The sequence below is a fragment of the Talpa europaea genome (genome assembly GCF_964194135.1).
Source record: "Talpa europaea genome assembly, chromosome: 14".
In the NCBI taxonomy this organism is placed as follows: Eukaryota; Metazoa; Chordata; class Mammalia; order Eulipotyphla; family Talpidae; genus Talpa; species Talpa europaea.
This window is the reverse complement of record NC_140082.1, coordinates 90,643,249-90,668,734: the sequence shown is the minus strand read 5'-3', so window position 1 is coordinate 90,668,734 and position 25,486 is coordinate 90,643,249. Positions and strand designations below refer to the sequence as shown.

Genomic DNA, 25,486 nt, shown 5'->3' with positions numbered 1-25,486 from the left:
TGAAGATGGGGATGGTGATCTGGGTGCTGGCAACGGTGGTGGTGATGCGGTGGGATGGTGATGGTGGTGGGGATGCCTTTGATGACGGTTTATGACCAATAACCCCTTCGTTTGCATCTGGGGGGAGGCACGTGAAACTTTTTCTCTTTTTGTTCATGGGAACAACAGGGAGAGGCAGGGCAACCCGTCTGGAGAGGGCGCCTGGCCCGCGCCCACCACGCTCCCAGGGCCCGCCATGTCCGCCCCGACGGCCCCGGGGAGCTGCGGGACCCCGGGTGGACGGCGGCGGGCTCGGTCCCCGGGAGAGCTAGGCGGGGCGCAGGGGCCGGGTCAGCGGTCTCGCCCCGCCGCGCGCCCCGCCCCTGGCCGGGCTTATAAGGCGCACGGCCCCGCCAGCCCCGCCAGCCCCGCCAGCCCCGCCAGCCCCGCCAGCCCCGCCACCCGCGCCCGCATGGCCTGGAACACCGACCTGCGCTGGCGGCTGCCGCTCGCCTGCCTGCTGCTGCAGGTGGCCCTGGTGGTGCTCTTCGGCGTGTTCGTGCGCTACGACCCCGACGCCGACGCCCACTGGGTCGCGGAGAAGCGCTCCCGGAACGTCTCCAGCGACCTGGACAACGAGTTCTACTACCGCTACCCGAGTAAGTCCCGCCCGCGAGGAGCCCCCCAGGTCCTCCCCTGGCGGCCCCCCGCACCGCCGCCCCTTCGCAGCCGCTGCCCGGAGGAGGTGGGGGCTGCGACGATCCGCCCCGGCGCGCCCCGGCGCGGGGCTTCCCTCCAGGGTCTCGGCCAGAGGCAGGGCCAGCTGTGCGGCCACGAACTCCTCGCCCGCAATGGAGCGCTCGGGAAACCGCCACTGAGCCGCTCTTCAGACAACCTCCCGGGCGGAGCCCCGTGGTGGGGGTGGGGGGTGCCTCTGGGGGCTGGGGACAGGCTCTCTTGTCCAGCTGTGTCCCCACTCTCCAAGTAAGAGGATAGGTCCCAAGTCAAGGGCGGAAGGGGTGGCCTGCGGGTCTGCGCGCCTGCTGGGGGCCAGGGCAGAAAGAAGGCTGCACCAGCCTCTTGTGGTGTGCAGTCGGGGGAGGCGCACCTCGGGGTTCCCTGGTGAAGAGTATGGCCTCGGAGTGGCCAAACTTCCCGTCTATCTTGGTTTTACTACTAACCGGCAGGGCAGCCTTTGGCTGGAACTTGCTGAACCTCAATTTCCTCATCCCTCAAGTGGGGGTTATTAGATTAGGACCTACCCTTCAGGGCTGGGGAGGCTGCCAGGTGACAGTGCTGGGCAGAAGCCTCTCTGCACACCGGAGACAAAAGAACAAAAGAGGCAAAAGAGACAAAAGAACACTAAGCTCAGAGGCCCCGACTAGGAAATGGAAGGAAGGGCCCAAGGTCAGCTGGGTCAGCCCGGCCTCCAGACTCCCCACACAGCAGCCCCAGGCCCAGGTGCTCCTGGCTCCCCTCCGGCTACCAGCCAACCACAACCTTTCTTCCTCTTGGTGCCCCCACGGGCACAGACAGTTGGTTTTAGAAAAGACCCAAAAGCTCATCTCCAAAAGTCATTTCCACCTTCCAGGGCTACTCACCCTCAGTCATAGGATTCTTTACCTCCAGGGGTAAAAAAAAAAAAAAATAAATAACACAACAGTTTAATTATATCCAAGTAAATAACTGCACTCATTCAGAATAGCAGCCTGCACAAAAAGGACAAGAGTCACTGGTTCATTGAGAGCCAGTTAATTGCGTGACTGCAAAAAGTCCAAGCAATCACGGGCTATATTAACAGAAATATGGTGCTTAGAAGAAAGGAGGTGACAGAAGAGGGCTTGCTCTATGCCAGGGAGACCACAGCCTCTGCCAGCTCTAGGTGGAGATCTGTGACTGCCTCCTGGGAAGGAGTGGGCCGGTGAGGAGGGGAGAAGCAGGGCCACTGCAGGCCACCCCGAAAGAGCAGACTGGGAGGTGGGTGAATATCTGTGTGGCCCAGCAGTAGGGTTTGGGAAAGCGATAGGAGCGAGGTTGCTAATGGGGATGAGACTGCCCAGCTAATCAAGGAGGACCCTGAGTTTGTCTCCCAAGCACCCTGGGAACTGCTGTGTATCTGAGCAGGAAGTGACAGAGAGAAGAGGAATGCAGGGCAGGGACAGCAGCTCAAGCCCAGGGAGGAAGGCACCAGGATGATTTCCATTTTTCAGATGAGGAAACTAAGGCAGTGTCTTGGGGAAGCACCTCGTGAAGGTCACCCAGCTAGGCAGCCAGAGGGCCAGGGCAGAGTGGGGGTCTGAGCCCACACCTGGACCCCTCTCCGCCCCCTCCCCCATCTCACTCTTCCCAAGCCCCCTCCCAGACCCTTGGCCAGGGGTTAGAAGACTCATGGGCTGGGGCCCAGGTGGGGCTTCTGGGCCTGGCCTTGAGGTAACACATAGTGTATGGGGTGGGCCTCGAGGTAACCCCCAGGGTACGGGGTGAGTGTAGGGTCCTGTGGTACCTTCCAGTTCTTGGCTCCAGGCCATCCGCACCTGTCAGGCCTCATTCCTGCCTAAGGGATTAGTGGAGCCCGCTGGGCATCTCGGTTTCCAGAGGATCCAGCATCAGCTGGCTGAGGCTGGGGCTCAGGAGGGCCTGAGGACAGCTCTGGGCAAGCAGCAGGCACAGAGCCAGCTGGGGACCCGCCCTGGCTGTGCCCTCAAGGCCTGTGCCACGGCCCCCTGCCAGGCTGCAGAACAGGCAGCTTCCTGGAAGGTGCTCAGGGGCGGGAGTGCTGGGGACAGCTTGGCCCCAGGAAGAGCCATTGGAGCCAGGACTCCAGAAGCTGCCCAGCCAGGTGGGGTGAGGAACAGGACATACTTCCAGATGACCCAGGGCAGAGGATGCCAGAGCTTCAAACACGGGACTGTTTCAAGAGCCGGCGGCCGCAGCCCCAGCGCTGGGGACCTGAACCTGGGACTCCGCTCCAGCTAGCGCAGGGCGGGCTTTCGCCCAGCAGAGGGCAGTGTCGCCCGGCGGTCGGCTTCAAAATGAACGCCCTGGCTCCATCCCTGGGGGGCTCCGCCTCCAGCTCACCAGTGAGGGGAGGGTCCTCGGATGCGCGGGGTCGCTGGGAAGGTGGGAGCTGGCAGGTGCTGGCGGGCGCATCCCCGGGCGGGAGCTGAGCAGACGCACCTGCTGGTGTGGGGCGCGCGAGCAATTCTCCCGGAACCCTGGGGTGAACTGTTCCGGGGCCCAAAGCTGTGCTCCGCTCAGTTGCGACGTCCCTTTTGCTCTGCCAGGCTTGGCATGGAGGAGTTTCCCTTTTATGGTGCAGGAAATGGAAGTTAGAGATTTACCCAGCCCCCCTGCTCCTCCCTCACCCCCACCGTAACACTCCGACCCCTCCCCCCACTTGTCTCCCCAGGAGATGCTGCAGTGTGGGAGGTGGGCCCTTGGAGCCTTGGGGGTCTGGGGGACTGGCCGGTGGGCGCCAAAGAAGACAGATTAGTGTGGGCTGTCCCACAGAGAATGCAGGGGCGATGCCCAGGCCCCGGCAGGGCACCGCGCGGCACTGACGTGGCGAACCAAGGGCACTGCCGTGGCCCATCAGCGTGGGAAACTGTGTCCCCACATTTCAGAGATGTAGCCGACTGTAAAGGCCGGACTGGGCACAGTGCAGGTTTTCTGATCCCATGCAGACCGGGTAAAGGAGGAGTCAGAGTCCTCAGTAGTTTTGCAGGTCCTTTATTGGGGTTCACCAGGCATATGGCAGGCAGGGCTGCTGGCTGGGAGGCTGGCAGGCCTCCCGGCCCCCAGCAAGTCTTCACTCTATCTGGGCTCTCTGGCGTTCGTTCTGCTGCTTCTCGGCTTCTCTTTCGGCTTCTGTTTCAGCTTCTGCTTCGGCTTCTACTTCTTCTTCTGTTGCTGCTGCTGCTGCTGGCGTCCCCGTGACGCCGCCCTTAAAAGCACAGTCTCAGCTCAGCTGAATCCCATCTACCTAGGCCCACACCCTACTCCGGTGCCCGCCATCAGGCCTGCATTCAGGACAAGGATCCATCATCTATCCTGATGGCGGAAGGGCAGAAAAGCCTGACATTTTCTTTACCCTACACCGACTCAGCCAGCAGAGTTGGGGACCCAGTCTGGGGGGCAGGAGACAGTGAGTGGGGAGAGTGCAAGGGGAGAGCTCCGCCGCGTGCTGCTGCCCTCTGTTGGCGGCGCTCAGGCCGGGCCGCAGGTGGAGGCCCTGCCAGGCTGCTCCAGCCACCTGCGCTGGCCAGGTGTCTCCCCAACTTCTGCTGACCCTCCTCAAGCCGCCAACCCGGGGCAAAGCTCCTGGTCAGCGGTGGCAGAGAAGTGGAGAACTGGTAGCTCAAGAAACAGAGAAACTGCTCAGAGCCAGGCCTGCATTATCTCCTTAAATGTGCACCACAAATCCTGGGATGAGCACTCCCCCGGGGCGGTTAAACCCCCCATTTTACACTCAGAGGTGTAAATCCTTCACTCAGAGGGGTCAGCTAGGCCCTTGCTGAAGATGCTCCGACATTCAGACCACTCCTTTCAAAAGCATTTTCAGGAGCAAGTTCGGGCCCCCCGAACTACATGGAACATAAATGAGCAAATTGGCACAGTTGGGGAGACAAGGGGGAGGGGCAAAAGAATGGACAGGGGTGGGGGAGAAAGAGACACCCACCCAGAGAGCGTCAAAGAGAGCCAGGGCCCCCACAGAGAAGGACAGCAGTTCCCCTTCTGTGATGCTGCCTTTCCCAGGGGTTCCTTCACCTCCCCGGGCCTGGAGCCCTCTGGCTGGAGGCTCACTTCAAGGCAGCCCAGGCCTCCTCCTGGCCCCTTGTCCTACCTGCCCACTCTCAGCCCATGTCAGGCCTGCTAAGTCTCAGCCGCTCCCCCTGCCCAGCGGCTGCGCCCCTCCGGCAGCCCCGTCTGCCCCCACCAGGCCCCCTGCAGCACCAGCATCTCTGTCCACCAGCACTCGCCCTGCCCTGCGCTTATAACCAGCCCTGCCCCCGCCTGCTTCTGGAACTGTCTGAATGTCACCTCCCTCTCTTTCACACCTCTGCTCCTGTCACTTAGTCCCCAGAATAACTACTGAGCCAGGGGTGGCGCTTCCCGAGCGTGAGCTCAGTCTCCCCGCGACACTTGGAAACGTGACAAACCATGAAACTAGATAATCTATGAAATCAGCTGTGTGCCCTGTGAACCCGGGCTGAGCCACTGTCTGCAGGAACTTGCACAGGTCTCCTCCCCACAGAGCTCTGAGATCAGTGCAGCCAGCGGAGGCATCAGCATGTCCAGCCCCCACCAAGCCTTCAGATGGATGCTAGCCAGGGGGTGCCTGTGGCTACGGCCTGGACCCCTGACAGCAGGGGAAACCATGAGGGCAAAATCAGGGCAGCAGGAACAGAAGCACCACTACCCCCACCATGGTCAGGCTGTTGTGGGCACCAAGCCCTGTCCACCCTGCAGGCAGGAGGGTTGGACTTGGGAGGGAGAGGCTGAGGCCTCACCTGACCATGAAATCCCACTGGGATGCCCTCGCTGCTGCTTGGCCACTGAGACAAGGATCATTATTCACTCACTCCCTCGCTCTCTGAGTGCCCTGGACACCGTGGCAGGTGCTGGGGCATAGAGGAGTGAGCACGTGGCCTTGCCTGTGTGGAGCTATGTGCTCTGGGGGCCAGACACCCAAACATAACTGCAGTCTGTGGCAAGAGCTAGGAACGGAAGAAAATGGGGGCGCCGGCGGGAGGGCCCGACATTACCTGGCTGGTCAGGAGGGCCTCTGGGAAGAGGTGACAGTTTGCTGAGATCTGCAGATCTGTCCCGTTCTCCGGGACAGCAGTCTGTGTGGAGGAGCAGCAGGGGCAAAGGCCCTGGAAGGGTACTGCGGGCCTCGGGGGGCCAGTACAGTGGGAGCCCAGGAGGGGGCAGGACCGGAAAGCAGGGGCGAGGAGGTAGGCAGGTAGGGCCAGGTCTGGCAAGCCCCGAACTTGCCTGGTTTATTTCTCGACCTACTTATTATCAGTTAAAAGTTTAACGTCTCATAAAAGTATTACTGACTTTTGGGCTCAGATCCAGCTATTTGCTCTCTCCCCCCCCAGCCTCTGCACAAGACACAAACACCTACACACACCATCTGAGGGTGAGTCACATGCCCAGTGGCCTGGTAGCCTTGACGACCCCAATATGTTTCCTCAGAGCGGAGACACAATCTCCCATAACCGCGGTAACCCACTCCGTGACTCTCCCACGCACACCTTAGTAAACTGTTCCTCTCTGAATCTGCCAGCTGACCTCATGGCAACCTTTAGAGCTCTCCCCCCTCCCCCTGCCAATCCGGGGTCCAGTCTAGGGATCAAATTCAGCCCACGTGTCTCTTTAGCCTCTTTAACCTGGGGCCTACGCACAGCCTTTGTCTTTCATGACGCTGGTGTTTCTCAGAAAACAGCCTCACCCCTTCCTGCTGGCAGTCGTTGGGTGGCCGCTTGGTTCCTTGTGTGTAGACAGGAGCTGGACGTTCTGGCCAGGCCCGGCCGGTCAGAGGTCCTTTGCAGGGGCCTCACCACGGTGGAGGCTCACAACGTCCATCTGTCCCTCACTGTCTTAATTTGGATGACCCAGTCAAGATCTGGCCTGATTTCTCTACTGTATGACGAGGTGCCCCCCCCCCCGACCCCATGAAACTCATAAGTAGTCTGTGGGGAGTCTCTTCAACAGTGCACATGTCTTGTCCGGCACCAGAATTTCTCCCTGGATTTAGCACACGCCAGTGGAGCCTTGGCTGTGGAACTGTTACAGGGCAGGGAGAGGGGCACTCCGGGACCCCCAAACCTGCCCTCTATAAATAGGTTCTGCCATCCACCGCATCAAGACAAAACATATAAGACCTTTAATGGAAGGAACTTTAATATGATTAGTGAGCAACACAGGAAAGGCAAAGAATCTAGTTTCCAAATCAAGCACCCAAAGTTCCCCGTCCCCTCGTGGGTAAAAGTCCACCCAACGGGACTAGCCCAGAGCAAGGCCTGAAAGCTGCTACAGTCTAAATCACCTCCAGTGGGGACCCACAGAAAAGGGTCAGAAATAGTCAGACAAGTCTGGGAGGAAAAGAGCAAAATCAAGACACAAACTGCCATTGTCACCTCCCCACGCGTCTCACCCACATCTGTGTCACCCAGTCCCCGACTAAAAGGCAAGTGCAGTTTCTTCACGTGTCTCTCGGCTCCATGTTCCCCCTCCAGGTCTCCTGGCTCTATCCTGCTTCCTTCCTTCCTCAGCCTCCTCTGCAGCTCCTTCTCCTCCCTGCTCAGCTCTACCCTCCTTTGGGTCAGGACAGGGAGCCTGGAACCTCCTCTTTTCCTGGGGACCCCCCGTTACAGAGCCGAGGATCTTCCAGCCTCAGCTCTCAAGCCTCGTCCATGGCCAAGCCTGGCGTTCTGTTTCAGCAAGTTCCCACCCTGCGTCTGGTTTATTTATCGGTCTGCTTATGATCAGTATAAACTCGCATATTCCTATTTTTAATAGTCTAATTCGTTGGAGCCCATAATCACTGTGGTGGTCAAAGTGTTCTGATTTGGCCTGTGGGAGCCCCTCCCTGTGACCTTTGACACCTGCACTTCCTTTTAGAAGCTGACACTTGAGCCCCACTCTCTGCTCCACCGGGTCCTTCAACCTGCCATTTCAGAGAACCTGGAGCCACGCAGTTTTGGCACTGGGAGGACCCCTGAGACACCCCCCACCCACCCCAGTGCATCATTGAACTGGTGGCTCTGACAGGGGCCAGGCTTAGGGCAGAACTCAAAATTTGACTACATAACAATAATCATAATAAAGTAACTCCAAATGATGCCCTTGCCCCTGGCGAGCTTCTGTGATGGGAGGGACACTGCATTTCCACTCTGCTGCACTTGGGAGTAAGCGCTGCAGAGCAAGGCGAAGTATCCCTACTGTGTTAAGTGACCTTCCAGAACCATCTACCAGCAGATGGAGCAACCGGAGTGGGAATCTGTCTCAGGGACACTGGAAAGTGTCCCTGCTGGGAGTGGGTGGAGGTGGCTGTGTCCCTCCGCCTCTGGCCAGGTGAGACCCCACCATCTAGGGTCTAGGCCTAGACCCTGGGTGTAATCCACAGCCTGGTGATTTCGAAAGCCCACAGCCACTCCCGGGTAAGGTGGAGAAGGGGAGCTACCAAGGGGCCAGGCTGGGGGGGAGGGCACACGGTGGTCTAAAGTGGATACTCACCTCAGGTCCCCCAGCCCTGCCCCTGCAGAGGCGCTTATGACAAGATGGGGGTAGTGGCTGTTCTCCGGCTGGACAGTCTTAATCCATCATGGTGGGATCCAGACGGGGCTGGGCTTGGGAGGCTGCTGCGCTGGCCGGGCCATGGAAGACAGAGCGCCGCCCCTCTGGCCCAGACCCAGGGCTCCTGCAATCCAGGGCTGCGCTGTCCCCTGTCCCCGCAGGCTTCCAGGATGTGCACGTGATGATCTTCGTGGGCTTCGGCTTCCTCATGACCTTCCTGCAACGCTACGGCTACGGCGCAGTGGGCTTCAACTTCCTGCTGGCAGCCTTCGGTATCCAGTGGGCGCTGCTCATGCAGGGCTGGTTCCACTCCTATCGACAGGGCTACATTTTCGTGAGCGTGGAGAAGTGAGCGAGGCTGGGCAGGGAGGGCGAGGGGCCGGGCTCTTGGGTGAGGGCAGAGGGAGGCCCTGAGGAGGGCAAAAGTCATGGGGGGAGCGGGCAGCCTAACCCACACTCAGAAGGTCACTGGTGGTGGGACCCTTGAAGGGGGGAGTCCAGTCATGTGGAAGTGCTTCCCCCTGCCTTGCTTGTCCCCCAGGAACAGGCCTGGGAAGGGGGAGCCCTGAGGCTTAGGGCTGAGCCCCGCCCTGCCTCGACCCCCACATACCGGCAGCCTGTCCCCCATCTCTTCCCTTTCCATGGTGACAGCCTTTTGGTGGGATGAATGCTACAGCCCCTTCCTGTCAGCTACCTCAGGGCCTCCCTCTGCCTCTCCCCCCGCCCCCCCAAGACCCCGCCAGGCCCTAACATCACTGCCCAGAGCCCACTGGCCCAGCACTCAGCAGGCCGAGCGGATCCCTGGGCTGCTCTAGGCCGCACAGGAAGCTGGGAGGAGTCTTTGAGACATTTCTTCCAGTTTTTGTCAAGTTTTGGTTTGTTGGCCATTCTAAACTTTAAATCCAGTTTAGACAGTCTCAGGACTGTAGACAACTGAGTTGCCTAGTTCCATGGCAACTAGGCTAGAGAAAAGCACTTTTTTGATGTGAGAAAGTCGTCATGATTAGCATGACCAGGAAAGACAGTGACCCAACCGGAAACGGGTGAGCCAGGCTTTCTGGCCTGAGGCCCTGGACACACCCATGCCCTGCAGAGCCAAGCACACAAGAAAGTCCCGCCCCAAAGCCACAGACCCGGGGGTGACAGCAGTTGGGACGTGTTTAATGGGCCACTGGGGCAAAACAGCTCTGACCACATGAACAGTGAAAGCTCAGGACTTGAGACACCTGCCCAGGGAGTCGCTGCAATTTTTGAGTGAATAAGTGTTTGATGAACCTGGTCCCCTGAAAACATGGGTTTTGGCAAATAGACTTTTGGAAACTTGATTTTCAGCAACTGGGGCTGAAGTGGATTCTCAGCTCAGGGCAGAGATGAGCGTGTCCTTCCTGACCTGACCCAGTGTGCCCTCCTCCTGACTTCTGTCCTGCCCCTGCTGAAGAGTGTTCCAGGTCCCACCTGTCCCTCTAGTTCATGCCCTCTGCAGGCCCTGCCTGAGCCCCTGGGGCCTCCCAAGCCGTGGCCTCCAGCCACGGTTGGAGGAATCAGGGAGGGCTTCTTGAAAGAGGAGGAAGAGAGAGGAGGCTCCGGAGGGCAGGAGTTAAGATGGAAGACAGGGCAGGGCCCCAGATATGGGGCATGTTCAACAGCAGGAGCCAGCCTGCCTGCGAGGGGAGGGACTGGGGGGGGCCGCAGGAGGGGGTGGCATCTGACCTGTGCCCCTGCTGTGCCCGACAGCCACGTGTGGCTGTTTTCCTGATGTAGCTCTAAGAGGTGGACACAGCTGAGACACGTGGAGACCCTCTGCTGACCAACCCCAGTCTGGGGGCGCTGCTCTCGGTGGCTGCAACCCCTCCCCGATCCTCTTCCCACAGCCTCATCAATGCTGACTTCTGTGTGGGCTCCGTCTGTGTGGCCTTTGGGGCGGTCCTGGGCAAAGTCAGCCCTGTGCAGCTGCTCCTCATGACCCTCTTCCAAGTGACCCTGTTCGCAGTGAACGAGTTCATTCTCCTCAGCCTGCTGGCGGTGAGCAGGGCTGGGGTGGGTGGGGAGGCCTCCCTGCTGGGCCAGCCCCATCCAGCATGAGCCCAGGGGCTGAGGCAGTCTCAACAATACTTGTCAAGTGAGTGGGGTTTGGAGTCACGCTCACATGAGGCGTTGCTCTGGGCGCCAATGCAGGGGAGTGGAGTGCATCTAGAGCTCCAGCTTCGCGAGGGAGCTGGAGGGGGACAGTGATGAGCTTCCCTCCCACTGACTGGACTCTGGGCTCCCCCCACGCTCACGGAACCAGAGGCAGCTGGACCTGAGTGCATGCACATGTGCGTGTGTGTGTGTGTGCCTGTGTGCATGTGTGCACGTGTGTGTTGGGGGGAAGGGAGTCCCCTGAGGAGGATGGGGGTGGGGCTGTCAGAGCTGACCTGGCCCCTGCCTGCGCCCCAGGTGAAGGATGCAGGGGGCTCCATGACCATCCACACGTTCGGTGCCTACTTCGGGCTCACGGTGACGTGGATCCTCCAGCGGCCCAACCTCCACCAGAGCAGACAGAGGCAGGGTGCCGTGTACCACTCGGACCTCTTTGCCATGATCGGTGAGCGCTGCTGAAGTGACCGAGGGCGCCCCGTAGGTGACCGTGCGCATCAGAGTGGGCGAGGGCTGCTACAAGGCCTCCGCTGTCATGATCCCCACGCGGTCTGGAGGGCAGCCGCCAGCTCCTCCCCTGGGGAGAGGAGAGAGAGGTTTTCTGTGGCCATTTCTGGGGTCCCAGCTGCTTGTCCCTTCTCCCTGCGGGGATGGAAATAGTTGGTCACCCATCTGTGTTCCCCTCGGATGCCCAGGGCATGGCGGTCACCGGCATGGCCTCCCCATCAGGGCCGAGGGCCAGGTCCCTTCACGCCAGAGGACACGTACGTCCTCTGGTCTCTTAAAGCCCAGCCCTGTCTCCCCAGAGCTCCTGGGCGCAGTGGAAGGGCCGGCCATCTCCCTGCCTCTGGCATTTCCCCGGCTCAGGGGCCAGGCTGGACACCTTGGGCAGAGAGGGAGGCTGGGTGGTCAGGCAGGAAGGCAGGAGCAGAGTGGCGAGCCTGTAGGTCCTCTGCCGCCTCAGAACCGCGGATGGGGTGTCTGGCCCAGCCTCTTTGGGCCCCTCTAACTCTCTCCCGTGGGGCCCCCATCCCTATTCCTGTCTGGCCCAGGCACCCTCTTCCTGTGGATGTACTGGCCCAGCTTCAACTCAGCCGTGTCTAACCACGGGGATGCCCAGCACCGAGCTGCCATCAACACCTACTGCTCCCTGGCTGCCTGCGTGCTGACCACAGTGGCGCTGTCCAGCGCTCTGCACAAGAAGGGCAAGCTGGACATGGTGAGCCATGGGGCGGGCAGGTGACTGTGACGCCCCGTGCCTGCTGGGCCCTGGTCATACATACCCCACTGGCCCCTCTGCTGGGCGGCATCTCACAGAAGGAGAAACGGGCTCTGGAGAAATGACCTCCTGAGGCCATGGCAGGGCAGGGCGGGCCCCGGGGCCCTCTGGGCGGCTCGGTCAGGGCTGTGCTCTGGTGGCCTGGCTCCTCCTCTCGCGAGCCTGCAGCCCGTGGCTCTGACAGCTGCCCTGGGGCTCCCGGCCAGACCTGCCCACAGGCTGCAGGAGCATCTCCCCCTGCCAGGGTCCATCCTCAGACCTTCGGCCTCTCCAAAGCACCTGCCCTGCCCACCCTGCACACTTCTGGGGGGATCCTCGTCCCTCCACCAGGATGGGGGTGGGGCTCTGGCATTGCCCATGTCCTTGACATCAGGCCATTGTGATCATGCCCGTCCTGTCACCAGTGGAAGGGCCAAGTCCACGGTGTTGTGGCTTCTCTATAGGAAGAGTCGGACTCTTGTCCCTGGCCTCTGTGCCGAGACTCTGCCAGGAGCCCCTGATGCACTGGACCGTCACCGCACGCAGGTGGGGGGGGGGGGTTGGACAGGGGAGGAGAGAATCAGATGCCTGTGGGAGCCCAAGACCCACCCACAGGGAGGGGCAGGAATAGGGTCAAGGTCAGGGGCTCTGGCTCCGCACGGGCCTGGGTCAGACGCCTCTTGCTTGCTGTGCGGGCACACACAGGTCATTTGTGAAGGCAGAGTGAACTTCTCTGTGCGCCGGCCACATGGTGCCTGGTGCAGGTGGGTGCCCCAGGAGAGCCAGCAGGTGCGTGTGTGTGTGCCCACATGTGTGCGCAGGGCCCACAGGTGCCTGACATGGGTGCACATGCCTGTGGCTTGCACATGTCAAGGGGACTTGGACAAGCACCCATGCATCCAGTCTAGACCCCCGTGCCCCAGGCACACCCAGGCTGCCTGTGGGCACCGTGTCCAGAGAGCAGGGGCGGCTGCCCCAAGCCCCGGCCCCTGGCTGTTGGGGCCACCCTCCGAGCCCTCCCTGGCCCCCAGGCTGGGTGGCGCACAGCAGGTCCGCCCAACCTGCCAGAGGAGAGACGTGACCCGGCCTGTCCACCTGGCCAGGTGCACATCCAGAACGCCACGCTGGCGGGCGGGGTGGCCGTGGGCACCGCTGCCGAGATGATGCTCATGCCCTATGGTGCCCTCATCGTCGGCTTTATCTGCGGCATCATCTCCACGCTGGGCTTCGTGTACCTGACGGTAAGGGGCTGCGGCGAGTGCCTAGGGGCTGGCAAAGCTGGGGGCTCTCTCTGATGGGGGGGCCGGTGGGGGGCCGGGTGTGGCTGTGTGGGCAGCCTGCAGCACTGGGCCCCGTCTCTGTCCCCAGCCATTCCTGGAGTCGCGGCTGCGGATCCAGGACACCTGTGGCATCCACAACCTGCACGGCATGCCCGGCATCGTGGGCGCCATCGTGGGGGCCGTGACAGCTGCCTGTGCCAGCAGCGCGGTGTACGGAGAGGAGGGGTAGGTGTGGCGAGGCTGGAGCCTCCTCCATCTCTGCTCCTCCTCTCTGCTGCCCTCTCCACCCCCGGCCCCATCTGGACCACTGTTTCTCTCCCCACTTGGTCCATCCCCCTCTTTGCAGATGGGGAGGTGGGGCGCAGGTTTGGGCGTCTTTGCTGCACACTCACGTTTGGGGGTGGCCTCTACCGGTCTGGCCTTCATCTGCCCTTTACCTCCACCCAGGCTGGCCCATGCCTTTGACTTCGACAGTGCCAAGGCGAACTGGAACGCGAGCCTGCAAGGCAAATTCCAGGCTGCCGGCCTCTTTGTGTCACTGGCCATGGCCCTGGTGGGCGGCATCCTTGTGGGTGAGCGGGCTGGACCCTGGAAGTGGGGCCTCTGCAGGGCACCGTGGGTGGGGGCTCCTCACGCATGTCCGCGTGTCAGCCCAGAGCGCCCAGGAAGCCTTGGTCTCTGCCCTTGGCTGTGGGACTGGGGCATTGTCCCAGTTGAGGGAGGGCAGGGGAGGGAGTCAGCGGTCTTCTCAGGACCTCCAACTTCTTCAGGGCTCATTTTGAAGCTGCCAGTGTGGGGACAAGCGGCAGATGAGAACTGCTTTGAGGATGCCATCTACTGGGAGGTGAGTTCTGGGCACTCGTCCCTGGCACAGGGCACCCGCATCACCTCTCCCCAGACACAGACCTGCAGGGCAGACACAGAAATAGCCTGGGCCTGCATCCTGCTCCTTTATCCACACACCCCTGGGCCAAGTTATTAGCCTCTCAAGTGCACTTACAACTCTTCTGGGCACTGCGCATTCCACTCGAGTGCCTGCCATTGCTCCTGACCGCCAGGGGCGCGGGCACCCTGCGCCCAGCACCCTGGACAGTGGCTGGCTTGACCTAGTCCCGCTCTCCGGGTGGCCCCGCTCCGCGACGGCGACGCGTGTAGTGACCACGAGGTGGCGCCCGCCGCACACCACTGGCTGCTCCTGCCCTGTGGAGCTTCTGGACCCCCCTTGCACCTGCGGGCTCTGGGAGCTGCTTCCTCTCTTTGCAGATGCCTGAGAGCACTGCCTTCCACCCTGAGGACCCCACCCTCAAGCCCTCAGAACCTTAAGCTCCCGCAGCAGGTGAGAGCAGGTGAGCCTGGGCTTGATTTCTCAGTGGGGTGGGGGCGCCAGACACTGTCCTGCTCTGGGAATCAGATGCCGCCAGCTGAAGGGAAATAAAAATAAAATGCATCAAGAAGTGAGGGAACTTCCACCCTCCTGCCCGGAGCAGTGCGCGTTGGACCTGGCGGGAGAAGCCCCCGGCTTCCCCCATGGGACAGGCACAGGACTTTGGGAAGGGACCCGGCGCCCTGGCTTTGCTGCTGGCTGGGAAACCCCCTCATTTATAGACAAGGGGGTGACAGCTTCGGCACTATTTAAATCAGCCTTCCTTCACCCTTCCCTCTTGCCATCAACTAACCTTCCCTGGCCCGCTCTGTGGAATGCACCACGCCCTTCCTCCTGCCCTTTGCACTCAGCCCTGCAGAGAGCCTATGAATCAGGAGCAGTTGTGGGGAAATCAGGGCCCACAGGGGTCAGGGCTCTTGGAGGCCACGGCTGGCACATGGAGGGGCTGGGGCTGACCGGGTCACTCTTGTTGCTCTCACTGTCACCATTTGCCCTCCCGGGAGGCCAGGCTGTGAAAAGAGCCAGGTCTGGAGCAAAAGGTAGAGTGATGTGGCAGATGAGGGTGTGGGAGTTTAAGGAAAGAGAAAGCGGCCTGTGGCTAGAAGCATCCAGTGCCACCCAGAGAAGGTGGTGAGGCCTGCCAGTGCCATGGCTTTTGCTCTCCCCCCTGCAGGTTCCGCAGACTGTCCCAGTGGACACAGGTGCTCAGCATGCTGGGAAAACAGCACCCCCTGCTAGCCCAGGCACCATGGCACCCCAGCCTCCTTCCCTTCTGTCCCCCTCCTCTGGAGACAACTGGGTGTCCCCTCCAGGTGCTGCTGCTGCGCCTTGGTGGCCACATGGTGAGGACAACAGACAGGAGGGGGCTGGGGCTGGCGGTGGCCCTGAGACCTCCTAGGAGACCTGCCTGCCCCTCAGCTGGCACCTCCCATGCTCCCTGGGACCCCAGATCTGTCTACGCCATGTACACAGCAGCCTCCGTGAATAAACCTTCTTGGTGTTCTTTGTAGAATAGGTGTGCAGGCCCGGTAGGGCCAACTGGAGGGAGAGAAGGGCCCGAGAGGCCTGACCTCCTGCCCCATTCTCTTTCCCACCCCAGCTGCCACCCACACTGCAAGGAAAGTCACCCCAGTCTGAAAAGGAAGAATTGGGAGTGTCCCAGCCTGGGGCTCCCTGGCAGGGCTGTTTTGGGGGTCAGGGATTTCCCCAAAACCCCTCCTTCCTTCATATCAACTCACCCATTGTACCGCCTATGCCTTCCCTGCAACTCTGCTCCATTTTCAGGGCAGACATTCAATACCCGGGTGGCATCCCAGAGTGGGTCACCTGAGCGGGGTTTTGCAGGCTGAATAGGAGTTTCCCAGAAGGCTAGTGAGGGCCAGCCTAGGCAGAGACCCAAGGAATGAGAAGCCACAAGGCAAAGCTTAGTATGGCTAAAAGAGGCAGGCCCGCAGGAGCGCCTGCTGGAGGAGAGGCAGAGGGCAGGGCTTTGTGGAGCAGGCTCCAGGGAAGAAGGGGTGAGGGCAGGGGGGGAGACACTCTCTCCTGCTTCCAAACCCGCCCTCCCGCCCCCTCACAATTCACACACACTCAGGCCTTCATTCCCCTTGCAGAGGAGCGGGGAGGAGGGGAGGCGGGGAGGGGGAGGGAGCTGAAATGCAACCTATTCACGTCCCCACCACGTAACACCCCTCATTTTCCATGCTGGGTAAAGACAAAAACCCTTTACAACCTGTTTCTGGAACTTGTCAGCAGCTGCCAAGAGGAGCATGTTAATTAAACGTCGGCAAAGATGGAAGCCGGAGGCCCCGGCTCTAATTGGACAGTTTGCTTCACCGGATTGAAAAACATTTTGACAAAGGAGGAGGTGCGCGGGGCTCGGCAGGGGTGCGGCGTGCCGGGGAGGGGAGCGGCAGCTTTGATTTCAGCTGATCTGAGCCCCGGCCTCCCTCCCCCAGGGGAGCTGGCCCAGCCCCGCCAGGCACGCCCACAGAGGGCCTGGGAGGGTCTAGGGGGGCGAGGTGCCTGGTGAGGAGGCCCGGGGGAGGGGGCACAGGGGCAGGAGGTGTGGGGGGAGCAGGCGCGGGGGAGGAGGCAGTGAGTGGAGGACCCAGGGAGTCCTCTGGACAATATCAGCCAACAAGGACCAGCGTTTCAGGGCTCAGCTGCGGTCCTTTCCCCCATCGCCTGAGCTGGGCACCCCCCCTCAGGGCACCATGGGCTGCTCTGGGCAGCGGCCTCAGGGCAATGCCGATGCTACATGGGAGCCCATGCCAGGGGGAGACTCGGGTCTGGACCCTGTGATCCAAACTGGGCCAAGCGATCAGAGATGAGCGGTTAAAGTGTTTGTTTCTGGGGGGCTTATCCTGGCAGAGCCCCACGGGGGACACACACAGGGACCACCCTCTCCTGTCTGGCCCTGTCTCCCCCGCCCCCCCACCTCCCGTCCCTGATGCGGATGATGGAGCAGCCCACGTGCCACGCTGAGGGGGACCCGCGATCATGCCCTCCCAGCGTCCCCCAAGTGTGCCTGGGCCATGCCCATCTCTGGGGGGGAGCCTAAGGCCAGCAACCCCCCACCGGACCCTGCTTTAGGAAAGGCACAGGGGGCTCCAGTGTCTGCACCTCTGACTCCTGACCAACCAGGGTGGGGGCCGGTGGGGGCAGGGGAAGGTGTTCAGGACCACTGAGAGCAGAGCAGGGTTCTAAAGCAGAGCACCCCCTTCTCGGGGCTTTTGGGCCAGTGAGAGGGGAGTGTGGGGGGCTGTGTCATCCTGATGTCCCCCGCCCCACACATGCCCACACATGCAAGCTCCTGTCCCCTTCTGCCTGAGTTCAGCTTTGCTCCCCAGCCCAGAGGGCTCAGGTTGGGGTGGGGGCCAGCCTGAGCCCCTGAGAATTAGGAAAAGGGACTGCACCCCTGGGGACTCGCCCATTCACAGTGGCCTGGCAGGCCATGGGCAGACTGAAAGCCACTTGCCAGCTGAGTCCCGGGGCGGGGGCCGAGCTGGGCCCAAGCCACCTACTGGCCTCATGCTCCGGAGCCCACAGCGCGCCCGGAGATGGAGCTGCTGTGAGGTGGCCCCTTGGTGGAGCTGGTCCTGGGTGCTGGGTTGAGGGGCTACCAGGATGGTAACACCATGGGGTGCCCCTGGCCTGGGTGGTGCACCTGGGTGGGACACCCTAAATATAGGTGACCCCTAAATATAGGGGCAGCGACAACCTCCTGAAGTTGCCCCCCCCCAGGGGAATGGTCCTGGGGTAGAGGCTGAGGTGACTCGGGGCGGGGGGGGGGGGCCCACACTGAGCAGCTGAGCCATGGCAGGGGCAGGTGGGGCACCCGGCCGCCTGGGGGTGCAGCGTGCATGTGCCCGCTGCACAGAGTGCACCATCAAGCGGTGCTTGAAGATGGCCCTTCAGCGGGACTGGAGGGCTCTGCAGACTGTAATCAGATTAAGGGGGCCAATCACTTAGGGTTCTTGAAAAGGCCACGAGGTTTCTAATCAGCCAGAGTGCCCAGCCCACAAAGCCCAGGAGAAGCTCCACAGGGGCACCCGCTGGGGGGCCGGGGTGGGGGCTGCTTTCTTCCCTCTGTCTCTATAATTATGTCAATTTGCTAGCCAAATTGTCTGCTCGAGTGGCCGGGGGGGCTTGTGCCCCATTCATGTGGTAATGTGGGAGCCACAGGCCTCTGGGCTGGGAAAACAGGAGGTGCCAGTTCTTCCCAGGGGAGCAGGCCACTGGGGGTGCCCCCCCCCACCTTGGGACCACTCCCCTGCGGAGCTTTTCTCCCAGAGTCCCTGGGAGCTCCCTGCCTGGGGTATGCCCTGGAGTGTGCCCTGGGGTGTGCTTTGGGGCCAAGGTGAGGCTGGGAGTATAGCCTGTGCTGCAAAGTATGATTAGATTGAGGGGCACAGGCCGGGAGGCAGCCCCCAGGGCTGGCTGGGCTAGCTGGCAGCTGTCTGTGCCTGTGTCTGGTCCTCTGGGGGCCTCCTGAGAGCAGCCCAGGACCTGCAGGTACAGAGAGATATGGTCCTCAAAGGATTATGGCCGCAGGTACACACTTAGGGTGCTCAAAACTCCAGAAGTTTCCCTTGCCTTTCCGAGTTTCCCCCAGCTTGCTGAGCCTTCATGCAGGTGCCAGCCTTTGTGCCTGTGGTGGCAAGTGGCAGGAGGGGACACTGGCCTTCCCGGTTCACAAAGAGACTGAAGCTCAGAGAAGCTGGGTGGCTGGCCCAAGGCCACACAGCAATAGGTAGTGAGCAGAAATTTGAACCCAGCTTTATTGGAGCCCCGGCCCATTGCTCCCTCCAAGGACTTTCTTCCTTCAAGCTACTGACAGGACCTGACAGTCATTCACCCAGTTCTGTATGGAGCACGGGGGTGCAGGGAGCCAAGAGGTCTGGAGAGGGGCCAGTCCTGGGGGCCTTAGCTCTGGACAGCAGCACACACTGCTCTCACACTTAGAAGGCTGTGGGCTCACAGAGGACCTGAGGAATGGCCCAACACCGCCCCCCCACACACACCGGCCCTCCAGGATCCCTCCCCTTCCCCAGGTCCCTTAAACATGCTAGCTGCCCATCTCCCTTGGGTGTGACACTTAGGCGCCTCTATTTCTCCAGTGGTGAGGCCCTGTGCACTCTGGCTGCTCCCAGCTGGGCTGCCCTGGCTTGTCAGCATCTGTGCAGATGCGAGAGCCCCACACCCCATCGATGCTCCTTGCCCCCCATCCCAGAGCCTGCCCACTATTCATTCTGGGGCTGCTGACACCTGTCCTGTGGGGAGCTGGCAGGAGGCCAGAGTGCAGAGTGGCAGTGGGGGTTGGGGCAAGGAGAGAGATGGGGGGCCCACAGCTACACTCATCACCCCTCACCACCCCCAAGTGGGAGGGAAGGCGGGAGTCCACGCTTGTCACCACGTGGGATGGTGACTTGAAATTCACCCTTCCTAGAACAAATCCAGGTCCGCGGGCAGTCACCACCTGACCTCCCAGGCAAGTGCTGCGCGGGAGAGGCGCATGGCAGCTCCCCCCTCCACCCCACCCACCTTGGCCACAGCTTCCACAGCCCCTCAAAGAGGAAGCCAAAACCCAGTGGTCAGTGCCTTAGAGGTCAGGGGAAGATGAAAGGATTTGCAACCAACACTCCGGGGGGCCAGGCCTGGGTCATCCATTTCACCTGAAAACAGACACACTTATTACCCCTTTCAGCTGCAGAGAGAGGCGGAGCAACTTGCTCAAGGACACACAGCTGAGTATGGAGCAGGCTAGAAGTCCCACCCTGGCCCCAGAGTTCCAGCTCTGAAGCGCGCACTGCTCGTGGCCCTGGGATCTCACATCCAAGGCCACTGGACGAAACCAAGGGCAGGCAGGTTGGGAGATCCCAGAGGGGAGGGTGTGGAGCAGGCTGCGCCCAGCAGGTCAGCGAGCAGACCCCAGAGGGAACCCCTGCATGGGGAGAGGACCAAGCAACAATGACCCCGCATCCCCACCCTCCCCCAATGCAAAACCTACCTGGAGCCCATGGATTGGGGGGCCATCCCAGTCTCAGGGAGGCCTTGAGGCCCAAGCCGAGTCCTGAAGACAAGGATGGCTGGTTCAGGATTGGGGCAGAGGCCCCAGCTTCCGGGAGGAGGCAGACAGCACTTTTAGCTCAGGAGGCCCGAGGGGCAGGCAACTTTGGGTGTCACGTCGGAAGTGCCTGGTACGGTTCAGCCCTGTGTTGCCCTGGCCCTGGGCGCTGCCTTCCAGGCTGGGCACTAAGGGCCCTGCTGTCCTGAGCCCGGGGGCTGCTGGGAAGGGGTGGAGCTAAGCAGCCATTTGGGGAGTTTTGAGTACGGGGCCAACGTGTGGGCTCTCGCTCCGGGTGAAGCCACGGACAGCAGTGTTCTGGGCACCAGCCTTTGCCCCGCCTCAGAAGCCTGAGCTGCACCGGGCCGCCCCATGGTGGCAGGACTTGGGGAGACTGACCGGATGCCCAGGCTCTGCTGCATGTGCCCTGCCCACTCCTGAACAGCAGCAACTGTACCTTCTCCCTTTCCCTTTACCCTGTTGGTTTGAATAAATAGGTGGGTTTTTTTGTTTGTTTGTTTGTTTTAGAGAGACCCTCTGTTTGCATTTGTAAGGGTGGGGGCGTGGTGGAGGGGAGTGAGGGGCCAGACTCAGAACCACGAGAGGTTCTGACCCATGAGAGTCTTCAGACCCGTTAGCCAGCAACTGTTATATTAAGGGTGCAGCAGTAGAAGCCCCAGATGTGACCTACAAGGGCCTTTTCACCCCTTCCCACCTCACATTCAGAAAATTGCTCTTTGAGTGTGTGGGGGCTGGGGAGGATAACCAGAGGGAGGGGGCTGGGCACAGCCCCGCCCATCAGCCCGTCAGGTTGGGGGGGATAGGGCGGGGTGGGCAAGGTGGTCATTCAGAGCTTGCTTTGGGCTCAGAACAGCTGAACCCGCCTCGCTTGTTCATACACTTGAACCTGACTCTTTGGTCCCTGCCTGCCCACCCTGACCTGGTCCCTGATGCCAACAGAAGTGAGGCCACCAGACTTTTAGGATTGGATGCAGCTGAAGCCCACACAGGCTCTCTCGCAGACCCTGAGGGCAGCCACAGGCCTAGACACCATAGGCAGCTTCTGCTGTAGCCCCATCACAGCTAGTCTCCCTCTCTGGCCTCTCCTTATAAAACTACATACCCCTATGTTTATAGCAGCACTGTTTACAATAGCTAAGCTTTGGAAACAGCCCAAATGCCCCAAAATAGATGACTGGATCAAGAAGATGTGGTCCATATACACCATGGAATATTACTCAGCATTCAAAAAAGATAAACACATGCAGTTTGCAGCAACATGGATGGGGCTGGCAGGGATCATGCTCAGCGAACTAAGCCAGAAAGAAAAAGAAAAATACCGGATGGTCTCACTCATAGCAGGAATCTAGAAAACTTAAATAAGGGACCAGGAAAATGAATAAGTATAAGAAAGTGAAAATCAAAATCAACAAAAACTATGAACCAGAGACACTCTATGAGGGGAGGGATTGGGGTCAAAATAAGGGGGTTGCAAATGTATGGGGAATATAAAAATAAAATTTATTTAAAAAAGAAAAAAAAGAAAAAACAAACAAACAAACAAACAAAACAACTACATATCCCAGGGCCTCCCCTGGTGGCACAGCGGTTGAGCACTGGGCTGTGAAGCTGCCCACAGCCTCTGCACCGCCGGTTCGATCCCCAGCCACCGGCGAGGGTCCCACATGGCGCGCAGACCTCTCCTGCCGCCCGCTGCTCCCCTCAGCAGTGTCCTTCGGTCCTTCTGCCTGTTCTGCTCCCCGCTCTGGCTCTGGTGAATTCTCTCACCCTCCCGCGCTTCTGACTGTACCCAGTGCTTGTGTGAATAAGTAAATAAATCTTTAAAAAAAAACAAAAAACTACATATCCCAGACTCCCTTGCAGCAAGCTGTGGTCAGTGACCTGCTTCTGTCCAATCAAGCAAGGAAGGAAGGCTCTTTCCTCCTCCTCCTGCTGACACGCTGACAAACATGCTGGCAATAGCAGAGCAACAAGACTGAAGGAGCCTGGGTCTCAGCTAATTATTAGGCCATCATTACATCACCAGGCCCCCTACCCAGATTTTATATAAAAGAAATAAACTTTTAATTGTTTAAGCCCCCTCCTTTTCGATCATTTTGATGCAGCAACCAGGCGGACTGATGCAGCAGTCTCTGGCAGGGGGGCAGGCAGGCCTCAGAGGAGGGGTCGGAGACTTGAAAAACCGGCAAAGCATTATGACTCTCAACCTGCAAGTCAATTCCAGTGACAGTGGAGAAAGGAGAAGCCCCGTTCCCCCTTTTGCTTCTCCGAGACAAGACTGTCTTTGCCCACAAATTTTCTACGTTGACCTAGAGTCCAGGCGCTGGAAAGCAGTAGCGTCTATTCTCTGTGCTGTCACCTCCCAGCACGGTGACAGTCCTTGCGAGGAGATGGCACATTTAAAAGGAGCCAAGAAATAGGAGAAAAACATGAAGGTGGGGGAAGGACACAAACTGGGAACTGTCCACATCGGCTCACGGTGTCCTCAGAAAGGGGCCAGAGTGGCCGATATAAGGGCTCCCACATGAGGCAGAGATGCAAGCCCAGGGACAGTGTCTTTACCACAGTTGGCAACACCCAGGGTTAGACCTGGCCCTGTTGATGGGCGACTGTTAGGAAGACTTGAGTTCAGATTCAGCTGCAGTGTCCCCCAATGGCCCAGCCCAGAATGCTTTTCCAGAACAAATTCAGTGACTAGAAGCTGGTGTCAGAACACCATGGGTCAAGTGCCCAGGAATGTGCTCACATGTGCGATCTTACTCCATCTTCACCAAATCCCAGCACTATGAAGCTGTCCACAGCTACTGCAGCGCCAGTTCCATCCCGGCCGGCCAGGGAGCTACCCATAGGGCACAGCAGACCTCTTCTGACTCGCCCGCTGCTCCCCTCAGCAGTGGATTTCAGTACATCTGCCTGTTCTGCTCCCCGCTCTGTCTCTGGTGAATCCTCTCACCCCCACAACTCTGGCCTGTACCCCAGTTCGTGTATGCATAAATAAATCTTTAAAAAAAACATGTAAAATCCTTGAGCACACGTCCCCTCTGCCCCCCGCCACCTGCTGAGTCAGAAGGTCTGGGATAGGGGCTGACAACCCCCAGGTGAGCCTGATATCCCCTCAGGTGCGAGTCCTACTTTCTAATCTACTAGGACATCCAGGTCACTTCCCATTTCCTGTTATTGAAACAGGCAATAGGGCATCATTTTATGTGTTTTTCTATGGACATTTCTTCTGTCAAAATTTTTTTTGGTAATTTTTTTACATTCATTCTTCCAAATGCACTTTAGAATCTGCCTCTAAATTCCCATCTTGACAGTATCACATTTGAATATATGCTTTAGTTTAGGAAGGATTGACATCTTGACAGTGTAGAGTTTTCCCATCGAATATTGAAATTCTGCAGGATTAGAAGTATCATTCCTGTAATTACATGTCACTTAGGTGTGCTTTGTTATGAACCCAAATCTAACAATGGCAGGAGAGAGTCTGACGGTCTCCTGTCTCTAGTTTCAGGAAACAGATATTGTGAACTGTCGTTGAGAAGGGTCAAGTGCGTGCCCGCCTTTTTCCTTGTGGGACAGTCTCATTTTTATTTATTTATTTACTTATACAAGCACTGGGTACAGTCAGATGGGGGAGGGTGAGAGAATTCACCAGAGCCAGAGTGGGGAATAGAACAGACAGACCGATGAAGTACACTGCTGAGGGGAGCAGCGGGCGCAGCGGGAGAGGATCTGCGCGCCATGTGGGACCCTCACCGGTGGCCGGGACCCTCACCGGTGCTGCAGAGGCTGCAGGCATCTTCGCAGCCCAGCGCTCAACCATTGCGCCACCAGGGAGGCCCCAGTCTCATTTCTTAAGTTGACCTCTCAATTGCAATTCAGTTAAGCTTATTTCCCTTTGTGGAAACCAAGAAATCTTTCCCAGAAACTCCCCCCACAACCTTCTCCCATCTTTCCTTGGCTACAGCAGTTTTAAAGCAAGGTCGGCAAATTCTTCTATACTCTTCCCAAGAAGAAGTAAGGTCCGCGCCCTCCTCGGTCCGAGCTCCGAGACCGACTGGCCAGTGGGATATGACGAAAGTGACCTCGTGGGCGGGGCCCCCGGGCCAAGGCCACCAGCACCCACTTGCCTGCATGCGGAGCCCTGAGACAAACCATCCCCCCGGCTCCTGTCCCAAATTCAGATTTACTGGGCGGAATAAATTCTTGTTGTGTGGCCATTTGGGAAAGTGGTCTGGACCTGTCTTTAAAAAACTAAAACTGGCAATAGAACACAGAATCCTCAACTCGAAAACTTATGTGCACAGCACAGGGCACTGAGGGCAAGGGGCCCTGAGGAAGGAAAGGCGGCTCGGGGTGACCAAGAGGGTCTGCTGAAGATGGGGTCCAGGGAGAGGAGGCCTCACAGCTGACAGGTGCCCCCAACCATCCAGAGCAAGGCGGAGTTGCCTCTGCTGGCGACCCCTCCTCCCCTTTGCTAGTTTTCTCCATTGTGTCCCCAACACACACACAGCTTTCTGGAAGCCATTTCCCTGAGGGCACCGCTCCCCAAAAGCGGCAGCTGCCCCACCAGATCCAACAGCCACAGAAACGGGGAGTTCTGTGTCTGCTCCCCAAGCCTAATGCAGAGCACGGACCCTACGGCTGTGAAGTCTTCCCCTTGCAGGGAGCAGAGTCAGGATGTAGTAAACATCCCGGCTGGTCAAAAGTCCTCCTGGCGGGCGGGCCTCCAGGGGCCCGGCTGGCCAGCACGTGTGGTGCTGTGATACGCTCCGAGCAGTGGGCTGCACCCCGGGGAGGAGCGCGTATCAGGCGCGCCTGTGCCGGGTGTTGAGTCAAAGCATTCTGAGTGTTTGGGCGTGGAACTAACCGCCTGTGCGGGAGAGAAAGGGCTACATCCCCCCAACATCCCCCCACCAAGCTGCTCGTCTTTCTCTTGTGCCTGAAATGGCCCCACTCGAGTCGCAGAGACCGGCACAGACCCAGGCCAAGCGCCCCGAAGGCCAGCTCCGGGCAGCGGCCCCGCGACCTGCACACGTCTGGCCTCTCTGCTGGCCTTAGCTCCGAAGGCAGAGCAAGCGCCCACTGGCGCTTGGGCCAGCCAGGACCCCACCTGGAAGGTGGGCCTTGTGGGGCACCCTCGTGCAGGACACAGCCCCACCGCCGGCCTGAGGTGCCAGGTGTGGGCAGGCAGAGCTGGCCAAGGCCAGCTAGCAGCCCCAAGCCCAAAGCCACGGAGCGGGAGGGTGGAAAGGGCGCCCCTGAGGGCCTTGCGTGAGGACTCAGGATTTAAATCCTGCCCCTGCAATATCCCAGGGGTGGTTCCGGGAGGAGTCCGTGTTACCAGGTGCCCCTGTGTGGGCACAGCAAAAGGGTTTCGCATCTGCCATCTATAAGGCTGCTCTTTAAAAGAGAATTTTTGAAGAATTTCAAAAGCTCACCACTCCCCAAGCACATTTCAGTTCCTCTGATGGGTGGGTGGGCTCCTGTGGGTGGGGCCTCCCCGATCCCAGGCAGAACCCACCGGCCCCCAGGCCAGCCCAGGAAGTCTGGAG

At 59.8% G+C, this 25,486-nt stretch overlaps 1 protein-coding gene across 1 annotated transcript; it reads left to right on the top strand.

The window, feature by feature from the left end:
* Positions 1 to 451: 451 nt before the first annotated feature.
* Positions 452 to 14,280, top strand: RHCG (Rh family C glycoprotein; the record flags this gene model as incomplete). Its single annotated transcript, XM_084253910.1, has 10 exons — positions 452 to 638; positions 8,445 to 8,631; positions 10,155 to 10,305; positions 10,720 to 10,867; positions 11,472 to 11,638; positions 12,781 to 12,918; positions 13,046 to 13,182; positions 13,405 to 13,529; positions 13,728 to 13,801; positions 14,221 to 14,280. The coding sequence occupies 10 exons, from the start codon at positions 452 to 454 to the stop codon at positions 14,278 to 14,280; spliced, it is 1,374 nt and encodes a 457-aa protein (XP_084110036.1).
* Between the last annotated feature and the right edge of the window lie 11,206 nt (positions 14,281 to 25,486).